The following is a 22939-nucleotide window of genomic DNA, read 5'->3' as shown; positions in this document are numbered from 1 at the left end:
TTTGGGACAATCAAAAAGCGTTTAATATCTATAAGATATCATCCAAGCTAACATCTGGTTTACAATGATGAATCACCCAAACTCCTCGGAAACCACTTAGTGGTGGGATATCCACTAGCATCATATATAGTGCAGAGGCTCTTATGCTCGCCACAATCAACCTACAACACAACAATGCTCAAGTTAAAATAATCAATAACATACATAATCGTTAATGTTCAATTTTTGGTTTAAAAATATATATATCAGAGTAAAAATCATGTATTGGATAATAAATAACTCATCAATTAATATACCATGTAAACATAGCAATGTATCAGTTAACATGTCATGTATCTCAACCATGTAACATCCAAGAAATCATGTAAGAACTAAATGTTTTGTTAACAAGTTATAATTATTTGTCTCATGTTAAAAGAATCAATAACATATATATATTAGTTAATACTCATTTTTTGGTCATAAGTCATGTATCAGTTAACAAAATATGTATCAAATAATAAATCAAATATCTACTAATAAATTATGTCCCCAACAATGTATCAATTAACAAATTATGTAAATTAAAAATTTGACAATTTCCTACCTGTTTAAAATTTGTGGTACTATTTTATAACAACTAACAAAACATGTATCCTCCGCAATGAAATAAAATAGAAAATTCGTTGAAATTTAAATAATATTAGATAATCGATATAAAAAATTTAACATAGAAGTTACCCAATTTGGACAACAACTTCAAGAATTCATCATGACCCAACTCAAAAAATTGTCGCTGTTTAGCAACTTTCAAATCTTGGAAAGTACTTCTTCAATCCGACACAATTTTGACCAACGCCGCAAAACACATCTCAACTCTGATTTGAGCACAAATCTAAGGACCAAATCCAAGAAGATAAAATATCAAATTTTTAAGAAGAATAATTAAACCCAAAAAAAATCAATGAAAACAATAAAATCTAATTTGAATCCTTTAGTAAAAACATAAAATATTGTTAATAGGTGGGAGGAGAGGAAAGAAAATTATGAGAGAAAATAAAAACTAGTTAGAAAAGTAGACGAGAAAGAAAAGAAAATACAGAAGACTAAAAAAAGAGATGAGAGAGAACTATAGAGCAACTTGTGTGTTTTGGGGAATGAGCCACAAAACAGTAATGCACTATAGGTTTCAGAGCAACTGACAGAACTATTTACTTTTTTTTTTTTTTTTTTGGCTTAACAACAATTTAGTATTAATCCAAATTCATTGTCTTACAAAAAGTTTATCAGCCATTACACATGAACTTAACCACTCATGCACAATAGAATAAAGCTTAAAGACAAAGAACGTAAACGTAGTAGTCTCCTTCGCTATTCTATCTGTGGACATATTACCACTTGGAGGATAGTACCTCACTTCATAACCTTCACTTCTTCACAGCATAGTAGAGATATCTTGTATGATGGGTTGTAGCAGTGGACAGAACTACTTACCTATGGGTGGAAATAAGAGAAGAGTAAACTAGGTTAAAATCGTCATACAAATATTAATGTCAACTCGGATGTAAAGACCTAATTAGAGACTAGTTTATGGTATAGAAGCCAATTATCTCAAAACTTAATTAATTGACATTGTTTGTCCATCTCACTACAAGTTTATGCATCTCAACACGTGTTGACTCAGTTTTTCTTATTTTCTGGTGTGAAGACATGAAGGCAGTCATGAACAGCTAAAAAATCTGAGGGAGATTCTCAAACGGCTGCTTATAGAGAAGACAAAACGTTTCTTTGTCTAGATAGCTAAGCTTATTGTATCAGATTAATGGTTTATGTTTAATAAAACAAGATTAAAATCCATTTTAATTATACATCTTCATCACAAGCTTCTGCCAAGCGAACACTATAGCATTTACGTGTAATTATTTCATACGACAGGGAATGTAAACTACATATCATAGAGAGACACTAGCTAGTGCTTGATCTGGGACAGCATAGTCTTGACATCTCTGCTGTTCGGTCTCTGTTTAGGATCATCCAAAGTACAGTAACAAGCAATCTTCAGAACAAGAAGCATCTGTTCATCGAACCCTTGTTCCATCAGCTTCGGATCAATAGCTAGGCTTGGATTCTCCGATGTTAGTACCTTCCTCATCCACTTTATAAGACTCATCCCATCGGTACGATGGAAAAACTCATCGGAAGGAAGCTTCCCAATCACCAGAACCCCAAGAATCACCCCAAAGCTATAGATGTCACACTTGTCCGTAAACTTGAGAGTTTGATGATACTCTGGTGCTATGTATCCCACGGTACCTGAAAGCTTAGAGGTTGTAATGTGCGTGACTGCATCAGGCATCGCCCTGGCCAACCCGAAATCCGTGATTCTAGCCTCCATATCGTCGTCAAGAAGAACATTAGCCGGCTTCAAGTCTCTGTGGATGATTCTAGGTTTACTTTCCATGTGAAGATACTCAAGCCCCGCAGCTATACCTAAAGCAAGCTTGTGCCTTGCTGGCCACGTTAGCTCTTTGTTTCCACCTGAAACCTCGGTTAGTATATCTTGCAAACTCCCGTTCTTCATGTACTCGTAGACAAGGAAGTGACACTCGAGTCTCGGGACGTGTGCTAGCAACGGGAGAAGATTCCGGTGCCGGATATGACCTACTGTGATGATCTCTGACCTGATTTGCATCATGTACCTGTTCAGAAACCTGGACTCTTCGTCTATAAGCTCGGTTGCGCTTTTACAGGGTTGTGTCACTCTCTTGACGGCTATGATCTTCCCGTTGCTTCCTGGTAGTTTGGCTTTGAAAACTTCTCCGCAGCCTCCTTTGCCGATGAGCTTAAGAGAGGCTAATGATTCTTCGTTCTCCAAGAAAGCTAAGTCTTCGGCTCTCTTGATCAAAAGGCTGAATATAGTAGGACTTAATGGTTTTTCTGGTCCTCTTCTTGCTTTGAGGATCAATCTGAAGATCACTCCGGAGATGATTCCGCCTATGCCTACGACGATGAACCCTAAGATCCATGCAACTACTTTCTTCCTTTTGTTCTTCTTCTTTTTCTTTTTCTTTTTCTTTTTCTCGTCTTTTGGAGGTGACCCTGTCGCTTTTGTTGTGGTGGTGTTGTTGGGTTTCTTCGTTGAGTTTGTAGATGGAGTTTCAGCAAGAATGTGCCTTGTTTGGTATGGAGATATCTTGATTTTACTCATAACCGGAACCGGACCTTCCAATAACCGGTTTTCTGAGAAATCAAAGAACCAAAGATTATGGAAGGACACAACCGGCTCCGGTATCTTGCCTGAGAAGAGATTGTTTGCAACGGAGAGACTCTCAAGACTGCGTAAATTCTTCAAGAAGTTCAAGTTCCCAGAGAATTTGTTCGAAGAAAGATTTATAATTCTAAGATTGATCAAACCGGAGAAGTTTCCCGGAATCTGACCGGACAATCTGTTGTTTCGGACATCAAGTACTTCGAGTTTCTTGCAGTTTAAGACATCCAGTAGAAGACCACCGACCAGCTTGTTGTTAGACAAAGTGAGTTCTTTGAGCTCCGACAACATTCCGATAACCGGTGAGATGGTTCCCGCCAAGTACCGGGAACGGTATTCGAGCCTCGTGACACGGAGAACGTATTCTCCCGTGGCGTCGGAGTGGCGTCTCTCGCAGGAAACTCCTCTGAGACCGCACGGGTTAACGCTACTGGAGGAAGGAGAGCGTTGACTGTTGACTACTAGCTCTGTTTCTATGACTTGAAGAGCTTTGAGATCTGAGGAATCGATCTCAACGGAGGAGACGAAAGGAGAGGGGAGAAAAAAAAGTAAGGGAACGGTGAGGATGAATGGCCGGAGAAAGAGATGGGCGTATCCGGTGGGAACAGCCATGTGAATCATTTCTGTTAAGAGAAAGTTGGGTGATTGTCGGAATCTTACTTTGTTTATATCGCTCCACGGTGGATTTACTTAGAGCTTTCTGCTAGGAACTGCGGTAGAAGATTAAGCATTTTTTATGGCAATTCTTTTCAGGTTATATAGCGGTAATGAAAAACTTTAAAGCGAGAAAAATACAAGGGGATATATGTTGTGTTCGATGTAGAGACCCGAAAGAATGAACAAACCATGTGTTTTTTGAATGTCCTCCAGCACGTAAATGTGGGCATTATCTAAAATACCATTGAATCCTAGTTTTTTTTCTACAAAGTCTTTTTTTGGTAATATGGATCATCTTTTTTGGAGAGTTAATCCAAAGATGGATGACCATCAATTTGCTTGGATATTATGGTATATATGGAAATGTCAGAACAATAAACTATTTAGTAATCTGGATACTGACACAAAAGAAACACTTAAATTAACAGAATTGGAATCAACACTTTGCGCTGAGGTACATATACTCACTGGTCAAAAGAAGGAACTTCAAGTGCAGACCAGAATCCCATTAATAACGTCAGGACGTTGGTGCTTTATAGATGGTTCATAGAAAGATAAGAAACTATTTTCAGGACAAGGCTAGTATAGTACCTTACCGGGTTTTGATGATTTATTAGGGGCAAGGAATGTAAGGGCATGTCTTTCACCTCTTCATTCGGAGGTGGAGGCTTTGATTTGGATAATAGAATGTATGAAGAATTTAAGACAGTTCCAGGTTACGTTTGCCACAGATTGTTCTCAATTGGTGAAGATGGTTTCGGAACCAGAAGAGTGACCATCATTTGAAAGTTATCTGAAAGATATCAAGTTTTTACAAGGAAGTTTCCTCAACTCAGATATTGTTCATGTACCTCGAACGGAGAACCAACGGGCGGATAGCTTAGCAAGCAGTGCTAGGAAACAACCGTCTTTCGTCGTTCACATGGATGCATAGTTACCGTTTTGTTTTACAGAGTCAATATGAGTCTGTAAATGTCTTGTTGTAAAAAAAATAAATACATTGTTTATATATGGTCAGCAACTACCACTAATGAGTCTTTACGTATTTTTTGTTCGAAAAATTAACTAGGATAATTATTTTTAAGTTTTTGTCACAAAAATAGTTTTTAAATAGTAAAATGACTAAAATAAGTTTTATTAAAAGGTAAAAAATATATTTATACCCTAGATTTAACCCATGTTCGAAAACGCGGCTTGGGCGCCCGATTAACCGGCGGTACAACGCTTGGCGGCTGCAGACCATGGCGTTTTGCCTAACTCGGCCATTAAAATCGGCAAAATCAAAACGGTTTAGTTTTTGGGTTGAAAAGTTTGAAATCTGATGTCATATCACATCTCTACAAGTTTAAAGCATGAAAAAAGAGAGAAAACTTAAAAATAATGACGAAATAAAGGAAACTAATCTATGGCGGCCGTAACAAATAATTGCAGAAAACCCTAAATGTTCTTAAGGAAGATATGACGACGAAATTATAAAAATGCCACTCCTTTAAAAAACACATAAAAGAGGCAAAATGTAGGGGTCTAAAATCGAACCCGGGTACTGAACATAGCTTTAAACTGTAGTATCCACTACGCAAATGTAATTTCATTGTTTTTTTTACCGGAACTATGTTAATATACCTATATATATATCTGAAAAATTGTATATACATAAAAAAAACTATTCTCCGATTAATCTCCGATTTTTAATCAATCTGCTAGGCCCACACTGTCCGCCCGACTTACGCCTTGCGTAATTTTGAACATGAGGTTTAACTAATCTAGTATTAGAGTTTATAATTAAGGGGTGGAGTTTGGGGATATGGTTTTAAATTTTAAAAAGTAAAAAATTAAAATTAAAATTTTCCAAATAAAAAAAAACTATTTTGGTTATTTTTTTCTTGGATGTTATTTTTGTGATAAAAACTTAAAAATGATATTAGAGAAAATTACCCTTTATGTTTTACGGTTTTCTTTTTCCTAAAAAAAATTAATCAATACTTTGAAAATTGGTCCAAAGATATTTTATCAATTTTATAAATAGAATTGCTATATTTAATTTAATATCTTCAAAATATATTAATATGTATACGAAAAATGGATATTTTCTAAGAAGTGTATGATTGAGTGTTTATTTCCTGGAAATAATAGTATGGGCAAATAACTGTTTAGAAAATGTGAACGCAGCGAGTCTGTTATTGACTAGAGAGTTTATAAGTCTTTTTTTTTTTCTTTTTTTGATCAACAGAGAGTTTATAAGTCAAAGTCTCTTCTGCGGCGGGTTCCACAGGGCGCCACCCTTTTCTGCACGTTAGAACTTATTGTTGTTATGTTCCGCACAATTTCGTGTCTTTTAGTCGCCCTCATTAGCGTTTAACGTCGATAAGTTCGTTGTCTTATTTAAGACTAGTTTTTTTTTTTTTTTCCCACAAAATGAAATTTTCGTTTAAGGGCTGATAGCCCAAAATACCCATTACAAAAGGCCAAGTTAACGGGCCCAAAAAACACAAATCACAAACCGGGCCCAAGGCCCACCTACGACCCCCGATGACCCCGAAGAAGCTTCGCCGCCACGCGGACAAACGCTGCGGCTCCGACGTCGCCCCCCTTCGAAACATCACCGGGTAAACCAACCGACGATTCACCCGAGAAAACCGGAAACCACTCACCACACATCACCACCGCAAATGCCTTCCACTCCGGTGAAAACTAAACTCGGAGAGAGTCAATCGAGAGTTCGAGATATCATCCGACACCGTTCAAACCCAACACCGAGATAGAAGCTTCGCGCAGACCAACACCTTTAACCGTGGTCGAGCTTCGATCACCCTCTTACGGGATCTCCACCCACCCAAACAAGCCAGAACCGTAAAAACTAAAAAGAAAGATGAGAAGAAACCCTAAAACGAAACCTAGGGACCAAAGGCGGCGAGGCAGAGCAGCGAAACGCTTTCACCCCCCGAGATCTAGACCGACGACGTCAGAGCTAAGGTAGCCTCTACCTCGCGGGGACAGGAACCGGCGTCGACGGAGCTGAAGGAGCCTCCGCCTCCCGGAGACAAACCCAAGTAACCGAACGAGAAAACTCACCGCGCCATCCTCACTACGACAGCGCCCTTGCGCCAGAGACAGATCCGCCATGGACGGCCTTGTTCCAGAGCTCAAGCAAGGCGGCTAGAGTAGAAGACGAAATCGAAGGAGAAATCGTTAGCTTTAATGGTGGCTGGAGGGCTCCGGTGACGGTACGCGCGCTAACGCGCCGCCATTCACCGGACCCGATAACAGATCTGTATTCAAAGCAGATGCAGCTCGCCCCTAACTTCGACCATTTAAGACTAGTTGTTTGCCCACAGTTTTACGGATAATTATATTATGTTTATATTATTATAATTTTTAAATAATAATTAAAATTTCAAAATTTTAATTTTTAATTTTAAATAATTGTATAAACAAAAATTTCAATATATATTTTTAGAAGATTTGTAAGATTTAAAATAGTTCAATAACGTAAACCTTAGTCATTTCAAATATTTTTATTATAATATTATAATTAATTCAGATAACTCGTTTTAGAATTACTTTATATTTTATTTTAATACGTAAGAAAATCGGGCATACTCTAGCTTTTAAGAAATAAAAAAACAATTTTTTTTTGTGTAAGACCAATACAATGATTGGATGTTTTTATCATGAAGATATTTTATAGCATTTTTGTGTAGACTTTAGAAAACATAAAAAGTTCTAATAATTCTTTACCTACAAATCTAAATAAGAATACATAACCATTAAATTTCTTTCAATAAAAAAAGGTTAAAGTATCTTATTTAATTATATATAAATAATTGATAAAGAAAAAGAAATTGATAAAACATATATATTATTTCTCCAATTCTACAATTAGTTACCTTAAATCATTATTTGTAATATTACTTGTGTTATTTGGTAATTTATATTAATTAGTTCTATAATTACCTTTTATATTTAGATCTGATTAAATAAACACTAACAACCAATCAAATTATAACTACTTTTAAAACTTAACATATTAACAATACATAAGTGACTTCTCAATTAATATATAGTATGATTTATCTCTTTAAAAACAAGGATAAATTTGGTTAACGTAAACATGAAAACATGTGTTAGGAAAATGGTAGTCTAAGTAATTTCTCTCATAATTTTGTCAAATCACACTTTCTCACTCATTTTTTATTTAGTGTTTAAGATAAAATTTAAATGGGTTAAACGAATCATTTCTTCCTTTAAAACATACCTATTTTAATTAAATCTGATTAATTAATAAGAAAAAATATTTTTTTTTTAAATTTTTAAATAACGAAATGTTGTTATTTTAGGCATATATACTTAATATTAATGTGAGATTCAATATTATATCAAAATAAAATATTTATATTTGTATAAAATTTTAACAAATTTTATTATTGTACATTTTAAAATTTTATTATACCGCAAAATATACATCTCATTTTTTTTGAATAATTTATCCTATTTGCAATTTACATTATATTTTTTATCTTTGACTTTAATAATTGTAGAGCAAGTCATTTTTACTGATCATTTTACTCAATTTATCACAATTTTAAAAATACATAAAACTAATTAGTTCACATTTATAGTAACACAAAAAAATACATGCATCTCGACACATAAATAAAATTAAATAAATAAGAATATAAAAGAACCAAACATATTTTATTATTCTTCTCTCATGTTTTATATTTATGTCTCTTTTATTTGTTTACTATTCAAAACAATCATGTTAATTTTATTATAATCAAAGCTATATGAATTACTAGGAGTTGGCCCGTCCTTCGGGCGGGTGAGTTTACACTAATATTATTTTATATTAAAATTTATTACAATTTTATGAAACATTTAAAATTTTACTTTATATCGAAATAATAAATATAACATGTTTTTATTTTAAGACCGGCTTGTAAATTTTATTAAATTTTGTTAGTGTAATTGGATTTAAAGAATAGATGATTCATTGGATTTGTAGATAGTATAAATTAAATAGATATAATTTAATGTTGTAATACTATACCTCCATATGTTAAATATAAAGATTTTTTTGTAAAATAACAAAAATTATATTATTTAACAATGATTAATCTTTACTATCTTAAACCAATGAAAAAAAATTTCAAACTATATATTTTATTTTAAAAATTAAACAAAAACTAAATGTTTAATTATTTACTCGATCATATAAATCTATGAATCGAAAAGTTTAATTTTTTAAAAACTTTCTAAATTTATGAAATGTTACAATATCTTTGAATATGACAATAAAACAATATTTTACTAATCTTTATATATATAGTTATGATTTTAATAATGAAATAATAATCCAAAAATATATATATAGAAGAAGATACAAATACATGTGAAAGTTTAAAACAATCTATTCAATGAAAAAATATACCGTAAACTTATTATGTTTTAAAAATTGATAGACACATATATTATAATATATACCAATCTAGAATTGAAAACAAAATATTTATATAAAAATAAATGAAAACAAAAATCCGCGCGGGTTGCGCGATGGAGATCTAGTGTATTTAATTAAATCCTAATATTATTGGAACGATTGTATTAGGCCTTTTAACCAAAAAAATCCAACCATAATGCATCCGCTAACCTAATCTACCAAGCTTGAGGCCCACTCGTATTTTAAAAAACTAAAATATATTTTATAATACAGATTTTCTTATCTAACCTATAATTTATTTTCTATCCTTTATTTCAAAGTGTTAAATACAAATAAACAATTTATATTATATAATACCTTCACATAAAATAACTTATTATGTCATTTTTTACATAATATTGATATAGCAATTATGAGTGTACGAATATTTTAAAAATTATCATAAAATTAAATTTAAAATAAAAATAAAACTTATAATAGGTTATTAATAAAAAATAAACTAATACTGTCATATCGATAAAAAATTAATATTATCATTTTTTTGTTGACATAATAAAACTTTCATCAAAGTCTAAAGAATCACAAGTTTATGCAATATTTAAAAGTATTTGGCTAATTTAATTAAAAATAGAATCAAACCACGGGTTAATAGCAAGTCTTAGGTTTTTATTGAGGTTTTCAATTGGATTATAATAAATGACTTTTTCATTAAATCCGGACCGGATTATTAAAAAAATTCACTTTTACTGGTTCAACCACTGATTTGGGTCAGATATGAAAATAGTACTTGAAACTCAAACATTATAATAAAAAAAACTTTTAAATTATTTGTTTTCTAATTAAAAAATTGAGATAAAACCACTCATGCTTTCAAAAATAGTAGTAGCTTCTAAATCGAATAATGATTAAAAATAGGGATAATTTGAAAAATACTCTATTAATAGTTTATATTTTGAAAAGTACACTTTCTTTTTTACTTTTTGAAAAATACACTTTATTAAATATGAAATGACATTTTTATCCAGATTAGATATTTCTATAATTACAATATAAATTCAAAATTAATAATAATAATGATGCTAATAATTCTCTATTTCTATAACGTTTCTCTTTCGTTCCATAATTCTATTTCAAAAGCATTGTTGCACCTTAGCTCTTTGCCTCTTTTCGTTTTGTTTTTTTGGTAAAATGTTAAATTTTATACTAAGATTTAAATTTTTTGACAGACATTACACAGAGACAAGTAGCAGAATGCACAAAATTAAGCTAACACAAGGATCTAAGGAACAAATTAACTAAAGCGGAAGCAGGATGGACTCCGACTTAGGCATAAACCTTAACGCAGCACCGAAAGACCAGAGGACGAAGCATGAAAGGAATGAACAATCAGTCGCCACGAGCTACCGGAGAGAAAGGTGCCCTCAAACCTTGAAACACACGGCTCCTGCAGCTTCCAATTAGCTCACATGCCACAACCTGTCCCAAGAATCAGTCCCGGACACGCTAAATTACCGGACAAATACCAACCCGGCAGCACGAGAAGGATCCCAAATGACGATGCCGTCGTTCAAAGACAGTAGCTGAAGATTTCTGCCTCCGACCCACTGTCCCGAGACCGTTACACCCATTTAACCCGAGACTCGTATAGAGTAAGGGGACCAGACGGGCACACCTTCTCCAAGAAGCATCCACCAAGTAAACTAGAGATCTGGAAGCCGAACTAAGGCCTTACCCTTGACAAAGAATCCAACAAACCTCACCTCAGCGAACCTGCCACATAGATGCCATAAGGAGAGAGAGCCGACGACCAAGAGTGCCACACCACCGAGTCCACACTACTTCAGAGAGAGACTAACATCTACACACGCCACAAGCAAGCTCGGAGACGTAACAGAGATGGCAGCCACTCCCACGCTGCCACTGGACCACCGCAAGAGAGAGATCAACGAAGACTCCTATCCTCACACGGACCCAACACGCTACCTTCGGAGACCACCGGAGGTCACTAAAGCAGGAGAAAGAACCAAGAGACCCACGGATCTCAAACCCTAGATCCACGACAAGTACAACTCCGAACCCAGCCACGCGCCACACTGAGAGGGAGACGACCCGAGGCGGAGCTACTCGGTGCCTCACGCATCGTCGACCCGAGGAGAACCCACCACGGAAAACCACCGGACAGAGACTTCACCGACCAGAGCTGTAACCTAACACGAAGAGCGGCGAACCGTCCTCAAGCCTACCGGGATCCGCGTGCTCGCCCAGATCTAGCCCGAAATCTCCAGATCTAAACCGGAAAGCTTCGGGAAACACAACCTCCGCCGCAAATTGAGAGAACACAGTGAGACAGAGATAAACAGAGGGAGAGAAGACAGAGGGGCTCCGGCAACCGCCCAAGGGGACGCGGCGGCGCCGGAGAAGCAAGACAACAGTAAGAAACTAGAGAGAGGTTAGAGAGAATAAGGATAAAGAGAGAGAGAGGAGCGTGACCTTTAAAACTGTTGTGGGTAAACTTTTTATAGTGACTGACCCCACCCCGAAAGGCCCCGCATCCAGGAAAACCGCTTAGGATTTTTTTTTAGAGGTTTCAGTACCACCCCGCCGACAGAGAGTCGAACCCGCGACCTCTGGCAGTCGTGTGTGAGAATCCCTTCAGTACTGCCGCTAGGCCACCTGAGGTATCTCCCTCTTTTCGTTTGGCATTAGACATTAGAGTGTGTGCATTCAAAAAAAAAACATGATTCTTGATCCTTTGCATGTTGAATGATATTTTACTGGTTTGTGATAATGAGTTTTGAAATTTATCAATATCAAAGCAAAAGAAGCTAGAAAATGTTGATCTGCAAAGGTACAATAAACTCCACTATGGACTTCTTGCAAGTCTTTTAGAGTGTTCTTATTTAGATCCCTACGTTGTTTTCTTGATCAAAGAGATCTCTGCAAGTTTGGTCTCTGCTTTTTATCAGTGTATTTTATACAGTGGTGAAAGAAAGAGATAGTTTGGTAACTGACGTAAATGAAAGCCATAAAAGTGATTCACATTTTTTTCCTATAATCCATTTTAATACCTGTAGACTGTATGTAGGTGTATCCGCAAGTTATATATATTCTATTTTGTATCTTCTCTATATAGAAAGGACCATTTAATAAAGCTTCCCATATTGTTGGGAAAAAGCTTCCCATATTGTTGGGAAAAAATATCACGAAGAAGACTACAGATGACATTCGCTTGTTCTCTTCTTTTTTTATCAAAAAAATAGATATATTTAAGAAGATATATTGTGTAGATATTAAAAAGATTTTTTTTAAGATCTTTTTCTTATTTTTAAATAAATTATAATGATATAAATTGATGATAAAATAAAGTACTCAGATTGGATAATTTTGTAAATTCATAAGTACAGAAGTGCATTTTTTGAAAAACTTAAACCATGGTGTAATTTTCAAATTAAGATCTCATATAAATGTATTTTTCCAAATTTTTTCCTTAAAAATATTGTATATTGTTGGTTAGAACTATAAAACAAATATATGACAGAAAAAACTTATTTTCAGTTTAAACTTATCATTACTATATATATATATATATGTTATTAAGTCACACATATCATCTTTAAATCTATTTCGAAAAATATCACATTCTGAAAAAAAAAATGATTAAAATATAAAAAATTCAATTGTTAAGATTTGAAACGAAAATAATAGTAGTTTTTAAATCAGTTTTGGATCAATAATGCAAAAAAAAACAAATCCGCGCTTTCTAACCGCGGATCAAAATTTATTGTAATCTATCAAGACTGAAGTACATTTAGATATTAACCCATGTTTTATCTTAATACTTACTTTTTCTGCCACTGACCTTATCTCTAAATTTTTTGTTTAATTAAAAGGCTTACGCCAATTTGATTCATAATATCAAAAAACCCGTTACTGTTGTAAAAAAATGGGGAAACTGTATATCTTATTTCTGAATAATAAGTTCCCTTTATATAAAGGTTACAAGGAAGAGATAAATGGAAATAGTACAAAACCTAATCCAAGAGGAAATAGGAAAACTACTAAAGATAACAAGAAAAAGAAAACATCTTAATCCTAAGTCGGCCAAGGCTAGACGACTTAATACTAAGTCGTCCAAGGCTAGCCGACCTAATACTAAGTCGGCCAAGGCTAGCCGACCTAATACTAAGTCGGCCAAGGGTAGCCGACTCTCTCTCTCCCTTGGTCGCGGCTGCGGCTGGGCCTGGTCGTGGCTGATGGGCCTTCTCTTCTGGTCTTGGTTAATAGCAATCCACTCCATGATTTATAACACTCCCCCTTGGATGCTATAACCATATGGGTTTGTATCATGCACGACGTTGCCTCATTAAAACCTCTATAGGAAAACCAAAAATCCAAGGTGGGAAAAATGGAAACCGTAGACAGGAAAAGAGTACAACACATGACACTCCCCCTGATGAAGGCATCACTGAAGATCCTTCAGCTGGCGCATTCCTATCTGATGAACCAGCTTCTTGAACGTTGAGGTTGGCAGAGACTTGGTGAAAAGATCGGCTGAATTGTCACTGGACCGAACTTGAACCACTTCAACTTCTTTAGCCTGCTGCAGGTCGTGGGCGAAGAAGAATTTGGGCAAGATGTGCTTTGTTCTATCTCCCTTAATGTATCCATCTTTGAGCTGAGCTATGCAAGCTGCATTGTCCTCATAGATGATCGTTGGCTCTTCCTTTTCCTTTCCCACGGCCAGGCCACTCTCCTTTAGGATATGGCCGGTCATGTTCCTCAACCACACAAGCTCTCGGCTTGCTTCAAACATGGCTATGATCTCGGCATGATTAGAGGATGTGGCCACTAAGGATTATTTTGTGGACCGACAACATACTGCAGCCCTACTGTGCATAAACACATATCGTGTCTGAGATCTAGCATTGTGTGGGTCAGATAAGTACCCAGCATCTGCATATCCGGCCAAGCTCTTTCCCGGCTGGTCGGTATAGAACAATCCAAGGTCCGTTGTTCCTTGCAGATATCTGAACAGATGTTTTATTCCATTCCAGTGCCTAAGTGTCGGACATGAACTGAATCTAGACAGTAAACTCACGGCAAAACTGATGTCCGGTCTTGTATGGCTAGCCAAGTACATTAAGGCTCCAATGGCACTTAGGTAAGGCACTTCCGGCCCGAGCATCTCCTCGTTCGGCTTCTTTGGTCCGAATGGGTCCTTTTCCAGGTCTAAGGACCTCACGACCATAGAACTTGACAAGGAATGAGCCTTGTCCATATTACACTGCTTGAGTATCTTTTCTGTATATGTCTTTTGATGCACAAGGATTCCATTGTCTACATACTCAAATTGCAGTCCCAAATAGAACTTAAAACTTAGTTTTTCCTAAGTCTTTCATTTCGAATTCTTTCTTTAGACATTCGACTGTTCGGGAAATCTCTCCAGAGGTTCCTATTATATTCAGGTCGTCCACATAAACCAACATGATCATGAAGCCCTTGCTGTAGAATCTCTTTATAAAAATACATGGACTTATTGGATCGTTCTTATAAACTTCTTTCACTAATTACTCTGATAATCTGTTGTACCACATTCGACCTGATTGTTTCAAACCATATAAGGCTTTATTCAGCTTAATACAATGCTGTTCTCGAGAACCTTTCTTATCTTTGAGCTCAATACCCTCTGGAACTCTCATATGAATTTCATTATCCAATGGGCCATATAGATACGTAGTTACTACATCCATTAGGCGCAGATCAAGTTTTCTTTCACAGCCAGACTGATCAAATATCGTAATGTAGTTGCGTCCACCACAGGGGAGTAAGTCTCCTCATAATCTATTTCTGGTCTCTGTGAGAATCCTTGTGCTACAAGCCGTGCTTTGTATCTCACTACTTCTCCTTTCTCATTTCTCTTTCTCACAAAGACCCATTTGTATCCCACTGGTTTGACATCTCTTGGTGTCACGGTTATAGGGCCAAAAATGCCTCTTTTCTTTAATGATTCTAACTCCACGTTTATAGCTTCTTTCTATTTGATCCAATATGATCTTTGCATGCATTCATATATGGACGTGGGTTCTAGATCCTCATCTTTTTCCATGATCTCAAGTGCTACTTTATATGCAAATATATCATCGACGTTGATATCTTTTCTGTTCCATTTTGTTCCAAACATTATATAGTTTATAGAGATCTCTTGACTGTCCGGCCCTTGTGTCCCATGAAGTTCGGCGTTCCGAACCCCATCATTTGGAACGGTCGGATCATTTGGTGTGGCCGGCTCACTTGGCTCGACCGTTCGGGTCGGCTCGGCCGGTCCATCAATGTTCTGGACGGTTTCCTTGATGCTCTCGGATCCAGCACCTCTCTTGGACTTCCGAGGCTGTTTATCTTTGGAACCAATAGGTCTACCACATTTGAGACGTTGTTTAGACTCTGTAGCCACTTGACCTTGTCCCTTCTGGACGTCTATTCTTATTGGTGCATTACAAGCCGATATGTATGACTTTGTCACTCTATTTGGGTCAGCAAATGAATCTGGCAGTTGATTAGCTAGCTTTTGAAGATGTATAATCTTTTGGACATTCATATCACATTCTTTAGTCCGAGGATCTTGCCAAGATACTGATGGTTGAGACCATTCGATTTCATTGCTCAACCGGCCGTTATCTCCCCCTAAGGTCGGATATGTGGATTCATCAAACTGTGTCTGCGTATCTGGCCTTAAACAAATCACCGGTTGTTGGCTCAAGATACTTTATAATGGTTGGGGAGTCATATCCAACATATATTTCCATCCTTCTCTGTGGTCCCATTTTCGTTCTCTGTGGTGGAGCAATTGGAACGTAAACGGCACATCCAAATATTTTGATGTGGGACACGTCTGGCTCATGACCCGTGATTAACTGGGATGGTGAATATCTATGCTCACTAGGTGGCCTGATGCGAATCAGTTCTGCTGCATGTAATACTGCATGTCCCCATGCTGATACCGGGAGTTGAGACCGCATTAGTAATGGCCGAGCTATCAGCTGGATACGTTTAATGAAGGATTCGGCCAAGCCGTTCTGTGTATGTACATGTGCCACGGAGTGTTCTACACTTACCCCCATGGACATACAATACTCATTAAACGCCTGGGACGTAAACTCACCAGCATTATCTAAACGTATAGTCTTTAGAGGGAAGTCTGGAAAGTGTGCCCTCAGTCTTATTATCTGAGCAAGCAGGCGTGCAAATGCCAGGTTTCAGGTGGATATTAGACAAACATGTGACCATCTGGTTGATGCATCAATCAGAACCATAAAGTATCTGAACGTCCCACTAGGTAGGTGTATTGGTCCACATATGTCTCCTTGAATCCTTTCCAGAAAGTTTATGATCTCTTTATTAACTTTAGCTGGTGATGGCCTAGTTATGAGTTTCCCTTGTGCACATGCTGCACATGTGAGATTGTTTGGGACAACTCCTTTGAACGTGTGCCCTTGTGAATTCATCATCAACTTTCGCATCATGTTATTACCGGGATGGCCAAGCCAGTTATGCCATAGAGTGAAAATTTCGTAGGCATTAGCCTCGATCATACTGATCTTTGCATAGTATAGACCAGTAGACATTGCAGGTATGGTTTCTAGGATCTTTCTGTTGCCTTTGGTGATCGAAATTATATTAAGGAATTCTTCATTTCCTTCTCCCCATGTTTCAAGATGGAAACCATTTAACCTTATGTCTTTGAAACTCAATAAGCTTCTTTTAGAGCTTGGGGAATACAAGACATTTTTGATCTCTAGATGAGTGCCATTAATTAGGCATCAGTACATATGCATGGCCGTGACCTTCAATCAGGCCGGCTACACCTGCAATGGTGTGTACGTTTGCACTTTGCATTGTGAGATTTACGAAATATCTTTTTTTCTCTAAGTATTGTGTGACTTGTGCCACTATCCACCACGAGTATGCTCATATCATCTTTCATTTCTATAAGTAATAAGATTTCTAATCTCAGAAACTTTATAAAACTTTAAAACTTTCATTTATTAAAGTTTCAGAACACCAACAATAAAATTAAAAACACCAAAGCAATCATAAAGCAATCATAAAGCAATAAAACAAGTCGTATCGAAAATTTTAGTCTTTGAGACAATCAGAAGTCTCAAAATTCATTTGATCATCATCAGCAGTGTCGGAATCATCATCAGCCTCATATCCGGAATCGTGAACCATGTGAGCCTCTGGGTTCTTGTTCTTAAGACTTTCTTGGTAGAGCTCACATAAGTGCTTAGGAGTTCTACAATTTTTGGCCCAATGGTTGCCCATCCCACATCTGTGACAAACGGATTTGGTCGAGTAAGACGGTTTGGATATACCGCCTCGACCTCGGCCACGGCCGGGATTGGAACCACGACCACGGTTATTGTGGTTTCCTTTCCGGCCAGCCAAGTATTTGTCTCGGTTTTTCGAGTAATTGTCACGATCACAGTTCTTGTATCCACCTTGGCTTTTGCCGTGTGATCTCTTATCATTCTAGATGTAACTGCACTCGTTGGGATCTTTCTTTTCAACCTCATTGGCGTCTGGTAATGCTGCTGTTCCAACAGGTCTAGCTTCATTGTTCTTCATCAGAAGCTCATTGTTTGCCTCGGCCAGTAGCAGGCACGAGATCAGATCAGTGTATGTGGCGAAGCCTTTCATTCGGTACTGCTGCTGCAGTATTATGTTTGATGAATGAAATGTAGAGAATGTTTTCTCAAGTAACTCTTCTTCGGTTACAAATTCACCACAAAGTCTCAGCATTGAGACCGTCTTAAATAAGACTGAATTGTACTCATCCACTGACTTATAATCCATGAATCTTAGATTCTTCCAGTCATTTCTAGCCTTTGGGAGTAACACCATTTTCTGGTGATCATATCTATGCTGTAAAGCATCCCAAAGCTCTAGTGGATTTTCCATCGTGATGTACTGATCTTTTAGACCTTCAATGAGATGATGGCGTATAATACTTATAGCCCTGTACCGATTCTTATCAGCCTCATTGTTGCCCCTGATGATTGTATCACCAAGTCCCTTTGACCTTAGACTGATATTTGTATCTAGCGCCCACTGCAAGTAGTTATCTCCGGAGAGATTAAGGGCTGCATAGTCTCTGTTTGAGATTTTCGACATCTGAATCACATTATCATTCACAATTTAGGTTCATAATGTGATCATGTGGCCGCATGGTAATTAACAAGCTCGGCCACAAACCTGTCTTACGCATTTATGAAAAACTAATCGACCATGGTGCGAAACAATCATCAAGCCACACGTCCATGTAGTTCTATCTAATGCAACCGGTTTCAAGATTGTATAAACTACATGATGGTCGATTCTTATTTAAACAGTATGAATGCAATCTATATTCAGATTCATATGTATGCAAGTAATCTAAAACAATCCTAGGGTTTCCGATTTAAACACTAGTAGGATTCGATTACAAATTTAAGGTTTCAAGGCCTTTAAGATTTAAATTCTAGATCAGATTATTTCAATCAATCTAACAATCCTAAACCTCAGGTTTTATCAATTCAATCAATCAATCAAGAACAAAATAAAATCGGATTCAAGTTTTAAGTTTAGGGTTTTTCGATTCCAAAATTAGGGTTTCTCAAATTCGGATCAGAAACAAATAATCAATCAATTATGTTCTAATGGAATCGATCCTTGTTACTAGTTATGGGATTTGTAGATTTAAAATTTTTAATTTCTAGGGTTTCATCAGGAACAAAGTTTCCATAATAATGGATTAGAGTTTTGATCTTTCTAGGTTCCCAGATTAAGTTATACCTTTGCTTTGTAGAGGTTTAGAACCGGACCACCAAAGAGAGAGAGAACAGGAACGGATGAAACTCCAAGCTGAGACAAACGGACGCTTGCTGCCTCCTATCGGGTTGCGGAATCGGGCCGGACGCGAGCTGGGGGGTTTGTCTCGGGTGCGAGGTGTCTCGGATGCGATCTGCGAGCTGGACGGGTTTCGTCTGAGCTGGGACGTGAGCTTGGGACGTCCAGGGGTTGAGATGGATCGTCTGATTAATTGAACTGACGAAGAACGTTCTTAGGGTTTAAGAGAAGTCGCCGGTTTAGGCTTTTAGGTTTCGATTTTGGTGTCGGGGTTTTGGAGGCTATCGTGCTGATAACGTGTTGTAAAAGATTGGGGAAACTGTATATCTTATTTCTGAATAATAAGTTCCTTTTATATAAGGGTTACAAGGAAGAGATAAATGGAAAGAGTACAAAACCTAATCCAAGAGGAAATAGGAAAACTACTAAAGATAATAAGAAAATGAAAACATCATAATCCTAAGTCGGCCAAGGCTAGACGACTTAATACTAAGTCATCCAAGGCTAGCCGACCTAATACTAAGTCGGCCAAGGCTAGCCGACCTAATACTAAGTCGGCCAAGGGTAGCCGGCTCTCTCTCTCTCCCTTGGTCGCGGCTGCAGCTGGACTTGGTCGTGGCTGATGGGTCTTCTCTTCTGATTTTGGTTAATAGCAATCCACTCCATGATTTATAACAGTTACGTTAGATTTGTGGAGTTATCGTTATTTGACTTTACAAATATAGCTTGGTTTAATAACATACAAAACTCGGTTTAATCTAAAGTTTTACTGAACCAGATTATATTTAAAATTCGATGGCCCACATAAATTAGTTATCTTCATTTTCATTTTGCAAATCTCCATCATTCCGTCTTTGTAGCTGATTTATCTCACACTTTCTAATAAAAAATGGTATTTGTTTCAAGACAACTTATCTGGGACTCGGTTTTGTGTGTGTGTGTTTGTTTTGGTTTCTTGGCTTTCAAGAAAGAAAGCATGTTTATAAACAAATTGCTTTATTATTTATATTGTTGTATAATAAAATGTAAATTTCCATTTATAGATTCTTCTTTCAACAAATATGGAGAAATAATTGGGGTAGAAATGGAGATAGACTGAGCCAATCATATAACTAAGATCACATGGTGTACGTCAATCAAACTCCACATTCTTTACCTATAAGGAAACAATCGATCAAAATAGCTCATTGGTTTTCTTTTGAAAAACATTTTAAATTTTAAATTTTATTTAAAAATAAATATTTCCATTATTTTGAATTACCAAATTCAATAATTTTATCATTTTATGAAATGTATAAAATATAAATATGTTTTTTTAAATGGATTTTCAAATAACTTCTTTTTTTCATTTCAAACAGTTTTATTTTTTTTTAAACTGTGAAATATTTTTTTTTTTTCTTAAAAAGTTTCAAATACCATCATAGTATAGGTGGTACTTTGATTCATTACTTTTTCATCAGAAAATGTCATGTAACCCCTCCTCCCCTCCCTCCCCCATCAAATCTTATTTGATAGATGTTTATTAACAAAATCAATATTTTTCAATAAATTAGAACTAGATTTTGAACCCACGCGCCCGCGCGGATATATGTTAAAACTTATTATGTGTTAAACATTGATGTTACTGTTTCATATTTTTTGAGTTTTTAGATTGATGTAAACCTAAAAGAAAGCTCGGTTCATTTTATTACCAACATTAAACCCAACATGAAAAAGTAATTGTTTTTAAATTTGTTGTTGATTGTTTATATTGTGATGGGACATTAGACAAATCAAAACGATTTATTATATAAGATATTTGTCAATTAGTAATACTTAACTACATTATCCTATTTATAATGTAATTATATATTTATGTAAATTTATAATTCTAAATTTTCAAAATAAAACATCTTATGTAAATTATAAATAGATGGGTTGATGTATAAACGATATGTATTATATTAACAACATGACAAATAAAACAATAACTACAGTAAAACCTCTATAAATTAATAATGTTGGGACTTTGAAATTTTATTAATTTATAGAGATATTAATTTACAAAAGTTTCCTTATTTAGATTTTTTATTTTAAGATATATTTATTCTAAGATAAGAAAAATATTTTATTTTAGTGTATAGACATTAATTGTTATTTTTTTAAAATTTGACATTTATATTAGTTTTATTATATTATTTGTTGTATATAATATATATTGCATAGATCTTCAATGTGGTTTTAGATATAATATTACTACATCTCATCAAAAATATATGAAGTGTTAAGAAAATATAAAAATAACTTCATTGTGAATATAAAACAAACAATACAATAATAAATGCTTATTTATATAAATTATGTATACATATAAATTATTAATTTATAACCATATATTTACATAGAATTTTCCAAAAAAATATTATCTTATTATTTTATCGAGTTATGTCAAATTTTGAAACCGGCCCAAGTTGAGATTGGCAAAATTTATTAATTTATCCGAGTATTAATTTATAAAGGTTCTACTGTATTTGATATATGTGGATTAGGCTTTAATTATATTTTAATGGACCAAGCCCATAAAATACTAAACATGTTAGTCTGGTTAAATGATATGATTTTAAACGTGATTTGCAAGATAAGAAATCCAAAAAATCTTGTGCTAGTTATGTGAATGATTTGATATCGTGATTGTTACAAAGACTTGCTAAAATATAGGAATAGATTTAGGAAGGTCATTTTTTTTAGAAAATTAATAAATGATTAGTTTTGATTTTAAACAAAATAATTTAGACGGATATTATCTTATTGTTTTGATGTTGATTTTTTTTAATTTGTATAAAACATTATATATATATTATGATCGAAAGAATACAATTGTCAAGCTTTCTTAATCAATTACATGGATTAGTTCTATCTAATATTAGTGTTTTGATTGTCCAGACTGAGAAAACAGGTGGTGTTATAAGATGAAGATGCCATGTAATACAGGAAGAAGGTACTATCACAATTTAATACAATGTTTTATCAATGGTTTTCCTTGATATGTAGGAAACCAGCTCATCTAGTTTGATGATTTTTAATGGTTTGTTTTAGTATCGGTTTCTAATTGTATGGTTTAGTAACAAGGCAAAACACTGTGTTTTATTAATTGTATAGAACTATATGTGGGCAATTGAAGATGAATTGGTTTAGTAGTTTTCTAGTTTATTAATAAGGAAAATCGTGTATTTAATTAAAAGTAAAATTTCTGTGTTTAATATCAGTGGCGTAAGAAAGTAATTATTGAACAAAACTAAGGGTTAAGTACAAAATGTACTTCCCTTTTAATAGATTAGATTTGAGAGAATTTTTACTAATGACTAATCAAATAAATTTGAATTAGTCATATGTGATTTATAAATGCTAGATACAATAAAAAGGGGGTTTTAAAAAAAAATCCTCTCAAATTCTTAAAGAAAATCCTCTCAAATTTTTAATCTAATAACATTTTCTTAATATTACAAATTGAAAAAACACCCGCACGGGCGTGCGGGTCAAAATCTAGTTTTTCTTTATATATGGAGAAAAAAATTTCAGTAAGGTTAAATATTTTTGATTCAGAAGACTTTCAAGTAAGTCTAATAGAAGACTTACTAGACGACTTACTTATAAGTCACCCAGAACACTTCAATATTTTTAGCGAGAAACTAAAATATTTTTAGCGGGAGTTAGAAGACTTTCAGAGAAGT

At 35.2% G+C, this 22939-nt stretch overlaps 1 protein-coding gene across 1 annotated transcript; it reads right to left on the bottom strand.

Annotated features, from left to right (window-relative positions):
- Positions 1-1793: 1793 nt before the first annotated feature.
- On the bottom strand, positions 1794-4016 carry LOC106401188 (leucine-rich repeat receptor-like serine/threonine/tyrosine-protein kinase SOBIR1). Its single transcript, XM_013841654.3, has one exon. The coding sequence runs from the start codon at positions 3866-3868 to the stop codon at positions 1949-1951; it is 1920 nt and encodes a 639-aa protein (XP_013697108.1). The 5' UTR covers positions 3869-4016; the 3' UTR covers positions 1794-1948.
- Between the last annotated feature and the right edge of the window lie 18923 nt (positions 4017-22939).

Source organism: Brassica napus, chromosome C4, assembly GCF_020379485.1.
Source record: "Brassica napus cultivar Da-Ae chromosome C4, Da-Ae, whole genome shotgun sequence".
NCBI lineage: Eukaryota > Viridiplantae > Streptophyta > Magnoliopsida > Brassicales > Brassicaceae > Brassica > Brassica napus.
This window is presented reverse-complemented; position numbering and strand designations above follow the sequence as displayed.